General features: G+C 33.1%; 1 protein-coding gene across 9 annotated transcripts in view; it reads right to left on the minus strand.

Annotated features, from left to right (window-relative positions):
- Positions 1 to 1,941: 1,941 nt before the first annotated feature.
- Positions 1,942 to 12,167, minus strand: part of LOC125055959 (whirlin) — a 62,709-nt gene continuing 52,483 nt past the window's right edge. For 7 of the 9 annotated variants that reach the window (XM_047658742.1, XM_047658741.1, XM_047658747.1 and 4 more), the window contains 5 exons: positions 7,856 to 7,861; positions 7,508 to 7,588; positions 6,412 to 6,675; positions 5,720 to 5,860; positions 1,942 to 5,289 (listed from right to left, as the gene is read on the minus strand). In XM_047658742.1, the coding sequence (XP_047514698.1) occupies positions 5,209 to 5,289; positions 5,720 to 5,860; positions 6,412 to 6,675; positions 7,508 to 7,588; positions 7,856 to 7,861 (573 nt within the window). In that variant the 3' untranslated portion in view covers positions 1,942 to 5,208. The remainder of the gene's footprint in view (positions 5,290 to 5,719; positions 5,861 to 6,411; positions 6,676 to 7,507; positions 7,589 to 7,855; positions 7,862 to 12,167) is intronic. The other 2 variants (XM_047658744.1, XM_047658745.1) reach the window with 2 other exon arrangements.

The raw sequence follows: 12,167 nt of genomic DNA on the forward strand, positions 1-12,167 counted from the left end.
GCAATCAGACAGTATGTCAATTAGTGCACAGCCAGCGACCTCAGGCATGAGATTCGCACGCCGAGGACAAAAGGCCAACACTGCTCCTAATTACGTAACTATATCAAGTGTATTAATTTAATAATACCGCCAAATTGTAAGCACAAACAATTCTAAGTTATCTATTGAGCATACCTACCTAATGCCTACTCTATAGAGTCAAACCTTGGCGATTAAAAAGAGTCGCAGAGAGTTTCTTGCCACTTCTTCTTGCCCGCTCTACGCCCTTGACTTGCGAAGTAGTAAATGTAAATTTATAATCAATTTAACACCTTTTCTGTTGACGTTCATAAGTGAACTTGGTTTCCAATATGAATAAAGTTATTTTGAGTTTGAGTGCCGTTTTGATTTTGATGTAGTTCTTTCACTCTCCGTAGCAAGAGCCAGCAGAAGTAGGTACCGAGGCTGATTGAAGTAAAAATATATACTTTATTATGTATACAGCAAGTGAAAACTTTACAATCTTGACTGTAATAAATAAAATATGTAAACAGTAACTAATAAGATACATTAAGCAATATAAATAAATTTCCAATAATTAATTATTTAAGGTGTTTTCGATTCTCAAGAGCAGCTGCTCCTGCCACCGCCCCTGGCGACGCCCTTGATCCGTATTAATCTATATCCTTGATCAAAAAATATACTCAAAATTAAATTCGGTTTTGGTTATTGTTACAGGGTGTGTTAACAGTCATATCATGAAAATATTGTTGAAGATGTAGAGCTTCATAACAGTTTAATTTTATTTTACCATTTATAATAAATAAAATAGTTATTGATCAACCTGTAATCGAACTTAGCACCCTTGTAAAGAACTGCCAAGCGAATCGACATAGCAATTTCTAGTAATTGTTAAAACTAGACACGCCCAAAGATGACGGTGCAGGTCGTTAACGTATAAAATCGTTAAATAATATCTGTCAACGTCAGTTGACGTCAATTGTTTTTCATTACTTTCTAAATATTTAATTTTTGATAAAAGTCCGCTACATGTAATGCAGATAATTTCGACACGATAATAGTTCATGTAATTGTTAATAAAATAAATAATGTTTGTAATGTACACAGCATCATGATTATTAATTAATAGCCTGAATATTATTTACATCACAAATAAAATAGAAAAAAAAGAAAAGAAGACACAGAATGTAAATGAGCGATCTTAGATCTTAGATCTCAGATAACCCCGAATTAAAAACTAAAAAACGAGTATATCTCAAGCAATTTCAGTTCTGAAATCCTAATCCTATCTTATAGGGTTTTACATACATACAGTAATACTACTTACGTAATGGTATATCTAACAAAAAACAACCGAGTTAGTATTGTAAATAATGTATATTTTATTGTTATGATTAATGAACATTATTTACTAGGAAAAAATAAAACAAATTTCTATCTAGGTAACAATATATTTTGTTATCAACGGCAAACTTAACAACAAACTACAATATAGATCTTCTCAACGTAATGCCAGCATGAAGGTTTTATTGACCTAATAACACATCAAGGTCCTTACAATATTTGCAATAAATAACAAACTAAGGAAAAATAAATGGACGGTATAGAATAGATAGGAATTTGCTGGGCTATAGCAATGGAAAATATTTAATAGAAAAATCATTGGATAGTATTTGCATTTAAGGTACGATAATTAGATTAAATAATTTTCTATTAAAAAATTATTTGTCGTATTAATATACCTAGCACAACGGTTAAGGCAGCGTTATAATAATATCTTGTGCAAGTGACGATGTCAGTCGTCTTTGACATAAGGAAGCAACTTAGCGTTGAGTCTCGACTCAGAGGGGTAGTATCGTGGTATACGCTTCCTACACACGGGCCGTGAAACGCGTTATAATTGCACCGAATATACACGTAGGGTTTTATGTATGGTATACGGTTCGTATGTTTTGCCTTTAAAGAAAATGTAAGCATTCATTCCCATTGTATGTAGCGCAAGTCATAAACTCAAATATAAATTCTGCGTTATTAAATCTATCAGGACTAACAATTATAATAGCCAAAAGTGATGCTTCGGTAAAAAATTAGAACATAGGTAATCAGTAATTTAACCTCGAACAATAATTTTTTTTTAAATTCATAATAACGATGTTTGCCTTTCACTGCCCGTGTCTATTCAACCCTAAACTGCACTTTTATGGGAATAATTTTAACATAATTTTAATAGTACGTATATCATTTCGCTAATAATTAACCTATTAAATAGGTACTAATTAAACATTGCTTTGTTAAATGAATTGACATAGTCGCAAGTGATAAATTAATCTACATTACATTATTATAACAGATAATGAGATTCTCTGTAAAAATAAATTTATTTTATATAGTTCGTTATACTTTAAGCAAACATGTTTATATAAATAAAACTAACGGGTTTAACTCGATTTTAAAACATTACTTTAACTTGATAATCACGAGGGCTCTACGGCATTCGAAACATCAATTTAAGTAAGAAATGTTATGAACTTTAAACCCGTTAAATTTTATACTGTATACGCCTAAACCAAAGACAATATGACGTTTAGATACATTCATTCAGATCATAAAATTAGAAAGTTAAATATGAATTTATTACAATCTACAAAGGATCTTACAGTTATAGCTAAGAAGTAGAAGAAACCGTCCACGAGAATATACTTCATATATACAAACCATTAAAATAAAACATATGCCGTATATAATTAAAACCTAATTATCAAATCCTATATTAAAAAGCGTATCTCGTGAATTAGCGACCTAATCGGTAGATAAACTGCATTTGATTTGTACATATATGAAGGGTTAGGCTTTTGGCACTAATCTGAATAGTTATATTACACATATTTACATTACCGAGTTATATACATAGGCGTATATAGAGTGGCCGCGTGGTCCATCACAGTGATACCAATTCTAAGACACCTAATAAAAAGGTCCAGGCCCTACTGAAAAATGATACGCCAATGATTATATACATTTTAAATGTTCCGATAAAGATTTAAATTATTGAATATAACACTTAATACCATTTGTGTAATACTAGTGAGATATCTACAGATTATGTACATCGATTAAGCTTCAGCGACAACGACAATGATTGGTTATATATTTTCTGCAGCTTGTGACGTCAACTTTAAGCTGTAGGCCATAGATTCGCTAGAAGGCGAGAAAATCATCTTATATATATCTGACGGATGGATTGAATTGGTTATTTTTAATTCCGGTGCCTTCTGTGCTTATCGCTCTAAAACAAATGTTTCAGTAGAAATCATGAACCAAAATCAAAACTTTTGGAATAAAGAAACTAAATCTAAGTGGATCCTAATAATTAGTTCCTTAGTATCCACTATTAAGTCTAATTATTACAAGTTTGCAGGGATACTTTAGGGGACTTGATATTTGAATACATTAGTACAATCTGAGGTCTTGAAGTGAACCAGTAATATAATTAAGAAACGAGAGATAGAGCGAATACTACGATTTTCTAAACTGATTGTGTTGCCGCTTAGAGCAAAAATAAACAATTATAAGTTTCTATGGCCTACAGATCATGAACTCATAACATACAATTTTACCTGAAATCACAAAATTCACGCGATAAAAATTGTGTGTCACGTGACTTTAGAAAGTTGCAATTTGGCAAAGCAACTAATCACGTTTTGAATCTATAGGTTACAGGTTTGACATCAAAGTGACGCGGGGTCTCTAACATCTAACACAAAATCGATTATATTGCAAACACCAATTATACTATGTTTACATTAAACAATGAGTGGGCTAATCCCTCTCCGCCATAACCTCCTTATCTCACCGCTTCATTTTGGAATATTGGCGCTTTTTCTTCTAAGCAAACTGGACATAAATATAAATCAATATTTCCTAAGGCTTAAGGATATCGTGTCAGTCGCATTCTGAGAACTTCCAATGTCGTTGTTAATACTTGCTTAGTTTGCGCTTTGCTGCAAGCTCAACTCTACTGGCGACGTGATGATGCTAAGGACCTAGTGCGAGTTTATTGTGAACGAGAGCTAAATTCAAGGAATTTTGAACTTTAGAACGAAGCTTTACTTCAAAACTTAACGCAAGAGTACAAAACCCTTCCTAATATTTCGCTTCATTTGATGATCAATAAGTTGAGGTTTGTATTTAAAGTCAATCAAAAGTTCTTTAGTCTAATGTATTTACAACTTCATTCACAGTAAACTCTAACTAAACTGTATCTAAAACCTACCATCGACACAACGATCTGGTATGAGATGACCCGCGTATTATCTATGAATGCAATGATGGCACATGGATGACGTCTATCTAATGATAATTTCGTGAAATGCTCGCGAAACAAAGCTCTAGAACTGCATGATTAAAGCGAAATTTTAAAAAGATGATCTATTACTCATAGCACCAATGCCAAACTATTAGCGAAACTATCTCTTCATAACCCTACTTCTATTTAGATGATTCAAACTCTACCTTGCGTATAACCTTTTGTGATAGTGATAATTTTAAAATGTAGATTAGTAAAATTAGATTATAAAATTCAGTCACCATACTGGCAAAATGGTTACAGTATAGAAAAGGATTTCCAAAATTTCTCTACCCGTGCTGTCCAGATGTTATGGACATTTCAAAGTTGGGCAATGTGCTTTTTGAGTAATTTTAAAACGTTCGTAATTTAGGTTTAGGATTTATTTTCGCCTCCCTTGTGCCATTACTTTAGCCTTCGGAAACCTGCGTAATTGTATTCTCATTACAGTCCGTTGCAACTTTAAACGTACACCATTTCAATATAGAGCAAACGTTTCACCGATTTGCGCCTGTCGTATTTGCGTAAGCAATTAAGCTAAGAAATGCTTTTCTGTTGCTGACGTCAGTCCCGATCGGTTTTTGTTTTTATCAAAACTATAATCTCATAGCTGTCATCTTTAGTTGCTACATCTTCCTAGAGATATTTTTAGATCTCCTAGAGCTGGTAAATTCCTGGGAATATCTTACAAAAACTAAAAACGACGAGACTGTTAACGCAGAAGTATATCGAAATCGTTTAGAAGAGCATGTGACAGCGCAGGTTGGAGTTGGCTATTCCGTGGTGGGTGCGGTGAGGTCGACCCGTGACGTCGCGTTGCCCTGCGCGGACGGCGGGTCGCTGGCGGGGAGGGACAGTAGATGTTAGGCCTCCAAAAATATTAGAGCTGTTGGCTTCGGCTCTAAGTTGGATTTCTTTGCTTCGACTACTAGGAATTCGATTTCCTGAAAGTTTATAAAATAATATTCTGTAATATTATCAAATATTTCGTGAAATTGAAATTCATATATATTTGCTCCTATAAAGATAATAATTTTAATGTCAGGCGCAAAAAAATTAAGAATATAGTTAATAATTAATATGTATTAAGAAAATATAAAAGTCTGACTTTTAAATTAAATAGGATAAACAATCCATTGTTTGTTTTAATATGACTTAGTTAGACTAGTTTAAGTTTAAAACTTAGTTTGCCTAAGCCTAACTTACTTTACTTTCTAAACTCCATTTTAACTAGTGTGTTAAAATGGAGGGTTACTACTTATTTTTATGAGTTAGAAAAGCATGAAAAATATCTGCATATATGTACATTAATCGTAGTTAAATTAATTACAAAACAACGCCTCTTATCACACTAAACCTAATATGTATACGTACCGGTTTATCTCTCTGAGCAAACGACTCAGCAATAAGCCGCGCCACTTCTTGATGCTGCATGCCCTCAACACGCTGACCATCCACCGCCAGTATAAGTTGACCCACTTCCAGCCCCCCAGCCTCAAACGCTGAACCATGCTCCTGGAAAATTAAATGTATTTTGAGAATAGAAAGAGCAGTGTTTTCAGTGGCTTCAGCGTGCGACTCTTATCCTTGAGATCGAAGATTCGAACCCCGGCTGTGAAGAATTTACTTTCTGTCTATGACACAGTGTCTAACACTAGCTCGTACGGAACACATCGTGAGGTAACCGGCACAGGACGCTGATCACCTGCTTGCCTATTAGAAAAAACAAGGCCTTACAGAAATCTGAGGCCCCGATCTAAAAGGTTGTAGCACCACTGGTTTTTTCTTTTTGGTATCGAGAAAAAAAATATTATGTTGGTGGTCGTTGCCAATAAACGATCATCTGGTTAAGATACTTGACATTTTTTTTTTCTAATAGGTATTTTTGGTACAAGCAACATTAATAAAAAAAATCTTTCTTTCTAAGAAAACGCGCACTCTGCCGAATGCAGATGTGTTTTCTTTAAACTATTAACTGTTGAGGGGAACTGTATCCTTGTAAATTTAAATAGAGGATAATTTAAAGATAATAAATTAATATTAATAATTTGAATATGAAATCTTACGTGAATATTAATTATTCTTGGCAGTGGGTGTTTCGTGTTCGCGCCACCTTCAATCGCAATGCCTAGTATGGGCTTGGTCTTCTTTACGGTTATATGTAGATTTCCATGATGATCCGGCACAACTTTCGCAGTACGATTCTCATCTTGACCTTCCCCGTGTTGTAGTCTTTGCATAGATTGGTGTCTCCTTATTCCCCGATCATCTAACAGAGCACCACCCTCTTCCTTCATATCGAAACTTCTCGACATTTTGTGTGCTAGTTCCTGCAAAAAATCCGAACTAAATAAACCAAAATATGTTTTAAGTATTTGAACTTAACGTATTTGACAATTTCATGAGTATTAAAACCTAAGCAATTTACAACATTCACACTAAAACTGTTTCTACACTAACAGCAAGACTTCATCAGCCTCTAAATACATGTGCTCTAATGGGACGGTGTAAGGGTTGGCAGAAACGGAGAACATTATTTGTGCTTCAATTGCAATGTAAATGATCCTGAAGTTTGAAAAGCTGAAAGTGAGATGTGAACTGGAGGCATTAATCATGCTGTTCGATCACTCGGTGGCGTGGTACTAAACGTATTATACAATTTACAGTGTCGGATTGTTTCATGAGGGATTGTTATAACCAATTAACATTTAGAGCCGATTTAGGAAATGAAAGTTGCAACATAAATAAATTCAACATAAATAGAGAGCATGTCGAAAATAATTAACCAAATAACAAACTCATTTCGGCTCATGCAGTCGTTAACGAAATCATCGCGATGGTCACAAGAATACCGGTAGAAAGATTCGATGGCTACAGAATTACCTCTATCGTCATGCATTAAATCATTCACGTCTACTGACTAACAATAACGACAATTTACAAATGATAACCGCAGTGAAAACAAAAGTGCAACACTACTCATAAGAAAACGTAACGTCAAAATGTGCAACAATAACGGAAGTGAAAAAAAAATATTTCTAACATCAAGCAATTTCCGATTTCGAAGCGAGAATTTTGAAAAAGGTTTTTATCGTGCAAAAGTAATTGTCAATGTGCAAAGACAGTTCGCTGATTTCGTCGGTGGAAGGCCGGGCCACTTACTAGAGGTCGTCCCCAGTACCATGACTTAACTTTCTGCGTCCAGCCACCGAGTGATGAGCGCAGACCTTCGAGGTAGCCGCGCTGAAACATCACACTCACTCAGCGCCTGACACTTAAACAGCGCTGAACGCTAACTACTCGACATCGTTATAATCACAATTCACTAAAACCGATATTGCTAAAACTATTCACTAGTAAAGCGACGGTAGCATGTGCAAAAACAAGTCAAAATTACGTCTTCCTAAATGAGAAGAGCGCACTTTTAATGAGTACTTTCTAGCTAGCTCATTAACCTTTAAAAAACGTGTATGAAACTTCGATTCAATTGCATAAATTTATTATACGTACCTGGTCCTATGTTGATACACGATGCATGGAATAAAAGGAATTTATTAGTATTAAACGAATAGAACTAACCAACGACAGTGAAAAACTGTGTCTTCCCCTCGGGGAATAGACGCGTGTCAAATACCTAGATATTATATAATTTACGTTTAATATTAGGTATGCAAGTAGCAAGTTAGGTGTCACGAAATAAATACGCTATTGTGTTTTATGTTAACTTTCTAACAATTGTATTTGTCGTAGTTGCAACATTGTAAATGTGGTTTGACATTGTCTTTCTATTGTTTTCCAGCTAGAACAAAACGCATTGGATTAATATAGGTATATAGATAAGTTTTATAAAGACATTACGGTCATATTAAATCGTATTAAAATGATATAAAAGCTTTATCATATTCGTAATCACATTAGAGATGAAACGCCCCTGACACACTTTGTAATTACTATCTTCGTAGCTCAAATATTGTTTACAGATGCAAAACTATATCATAAAGAAAGCAGATTGTTATTAGATTTCATATATTTATAACCTATGTTATGTTCAAGTGCATCTGTCATCGTATATTGCCATTATTCTGTATACTGGCGCGGAATGTTCACTGGCATGACGAGATTGTTATTTCTTACAATATCTATTATCTAGGTTTTGTATCTGGGGACGGCCTCGACATGGTGCGTCTTGTTAGCGTTCTATAAACAATGAGATTGTATCGAATTTAAACGACACGCGCTTACCGGAGTATTAAAGAACGCTTAAGGCGGTTTAAACAGTTTCTAAATGTTATTTTCAAAAGGCGATAGAAGTAGTGGTTAATGTTACATATATATGACACAGTTTTTATTCTATTTATTTTATATGAGCTGGTTCCCGCCAGCGTTTGCGAAATTGCACAATTTTGTCGGAAAAATAGTACATATGCATTACTACAGAATTTTTAATTATTATTAAATGCCGATAAGATTTTCTTAGACATCAGAATTCAATGAAACAGAGGCAAATGCGATTAATAATAATGAGTATTTCATAAAGCCACACACTTCAATGTAATGTCCTCGTAATACGAGATGGAAACGCGATCTGAAGAAAATGTTGTGTTGGATATTTGTATTACTCATAAAATATACCCAATAGCTTCTATCCATTTTAATCTGTTATCCAACCTCTTCCAGTTTTATAGGATATAAAATAGGAAAATCGAAACTAAAATATATATAAATTCTTGTACCTTATGAAATGCCCATTATAAAGAAGGCATGGAAGGTTAATCAAATACATAATTTTCCTTAAGGCAAATTTAAATTAACAAATCGTCATTGACATCAAAAATTTATTACAGTTTATGTGAAATTTTGCCAAACATTTGATTTATGTTTTACCGTCATAGCCAAAAGATATTTACCGCTATAAGATAGAAGATATAAGATTCAAATAGCGTTATTTTCTCACAATGCGCAGTCAATTATAAGTAATATTACGAATCTACTACGTACTTTAATATTTTATCTGTGGTCCAAATCAGACCCCGTTAGTTCCATTATGTATTTGAATTAAACTGTGTTTAAAACGGATCTTAAGAAACAGTAATTTCTTTCTTTTTTCGTGTCTATTAAAAAATAATCAATTGCTTATCGTGTTTTATAGTGTCAGGTTTTGAAGTTATACTTCTTTTGGCGCGTTAGGGAAAAATTATGAGCGTAATTTTTTACAATGAGCGCGCACACCGTCACAAAAAACAGACACCCTAAAGTTAGCATAGTCAACATTTTAAATAAAGTTTATATAACTAGATAATGCGTTATAATAAAACTTTCAATGTATTAAATACCTTTTTTTTCTATTTTTAGTGTCGTTTTTTCTGCAAACGTAGAATAAGACGAAAGACAAACATTTTAAAAAGATTTTTATCTTGTTACGCAAGAAACCACAACGCGTTTACGTAAGAAACCTACATTTTGAAAAATCTCACGTGAGATTGGGGGATGGTGGAGGGGGTTGAATAAAATCTCACGACATCTCACCAGGGGGGGAGGGAGGTACAGAAAATTTAAAAAAACACCTCACGTAATTTATGGACGCCCCCAAAGAAGTATAACTTCTAACGCATGTACGTAACGTACGTGTGTTTTTTTTCTTCCGACGTTTTTGAAATATCTATTAAGATGTATTTATTAGGATTTAAAACTTAATACCTGTTTTTTTAAACCTTAAAAAAATAGGTATTAAACATGACCGTAAACATCACGTTTTATATGTGTAACGGGTTTGCGCCACAAGTTCTACAATTTATGGATATATCAACTAAATTATCAATATATTACTTTCTCAAATTACGGCATTTGTTCAAATATAAGCACATATGTTTAGTAAAAACCGAAGGATGTGTGGTTCAAGAAACTATATAGCCTTAAAGTTTCCGGTCTATCCAGTTTCGGCAGATGTTTTGGCCGTGAGAACTAACGGAGGTGGTAAAAACAATGTACTTTATTATATCAAACTCATAACACCTCGATCTTATAATTTTAATAAACATATCTAAGACAAAACTGAATTGTAAAAACGTTTAAAAGAACCTTAGTTTTTTTATTATTTTGTATTGTTAAACTAATTTTTGGTGGTTGGATACCTTTCTACCAAACACAGTTTAAGCCGGTACGAAGGGTAATAGTAACTTGTTAATTCAATTTAAGAATGTCTCCTAATGTCCCACTTATGGAAATTTAAATGAAATAGATCTACCTTCTTCGTATATTTTTAGTATTATACAGTATAACTGTTTCTGACGATTTTTTTATCTCCATTAAATTAAAAAAACAGGTCTAGAGGTTGCGACCTTATTGAAATTAGCAAATTTTTCTTTTATACTAACGGTGCTTTATTATATACGAATATTGCTATCATATAATTTCAGTGACAAAACTAGCTTCACTGTACTTGTATCCAGTTTCTGCAATAGTGGTTATTGCTTATATAACGACTGCTTTCACAGTTTGAATTATTCATCATACGATCGGATTTGCGGAGATTTTGATACATTACTCTTTCTGACTGGTTAGCTTTTTGATTGAGCCTTGAAACGTGAATGAAGCAAAAATAAAAGCCTTTTTGTAAATCTTGTGGTCTGATCGCATTGAAACTTTCTCTTCAAAGCTATGAGTGTAGCTGGAAGGCTAATTTTTTTATAAAAATGTTTAATTAAAATATCAGTCGTAACATTTACCATATGCCTACTATCAAAATCGTACTCAAGAAGCGAATGCATTTGCTTAGAACCGTGGGCCACCAGTAGACAGTAACCACTAACCAGTCTTGCGTTGAACGTTACTAGATGTGCACGTATTTTATATTTCCATACAATCAAGTTGTTTACAAATAGAAACCAGTGTTTCTCGTAAGGATAGCCGTGACAGGTGAGCAAATCTTATATCGAGGTTAATGATTCGATCATTGTCGTATTTAAAAGTATTATTTGGAACTTGCGAAACACTATTGTGGTGCTTTTAAACGCGTTAAGGTTAGATTACTTGATATGATTTAGATCGAAAATTAGTATACAAAGAGTCGTTTATGTTTATAATAATTATTAAATATGACAGTGTTATTAAGAATATGGAGGTACAAAGGAAACTTTGCTCCTTTGTTCATTAAAAGTAAAACAACCTACATAGGTAGGAACTTTTCTCGATCTTTGTAAAAACTATTATGACGACTTTATACAAAACAAAAGAAGTTTTTTATATGGCCTTAAATATTGTGATTTAAGAAAAAGAAACAAGGTATAATATGTCTAATATTCTACCGTTAATTGCTATAAATTATAATCCATAGTATATTTTACCATATTCTAAAATAACGGCCTACTTGAAGGGCTTTTAGAAAGTTTTAGTTTGATGACGAAAGGAGATAAACAGCCTTATAAAGAACAAATAAATACACCTTACACTCCCGATTAACCTTAATGTTACATTGTTACGTAGTCCTATTATAGAACAAATCATATATGGCGATATATTTAATTTATATAGTGTTATATCACGACTACGCTGCAAAAAGCTAGTATCAGATTAGTCTGTAATTATCACTTATATTATTAGTAGTTTGGTAAACCGGTGCCTTAATTCTTCATATTATGCAAATTTTTTAAAAATACACACTAAAAATTAAATGAAGATAAAATTCTTTAGACGGGAAATTAATCTAGTGTAGTTCAATCATTGATATTGTATAATAGCGCTCAACAATAAATTTTGTTTAATTTATTAAGATTGCATGTATTTCTTATCATATCAAACATAATCATCATATTTAAAGAATCAT

This window comes from Pieris napi, chromosome 14 (assembly GCF_905475465.1).
Source record: "Pieris napi chromosome 14, ilPieNapi1.2, whole genome shotgun sequence".
Taxonomy (NCBI): Eukaryota; Metazoa; Arthropoda; class Insecta; order Lepidoptera; family Pieridae; genus Pieris; species Pieris napi.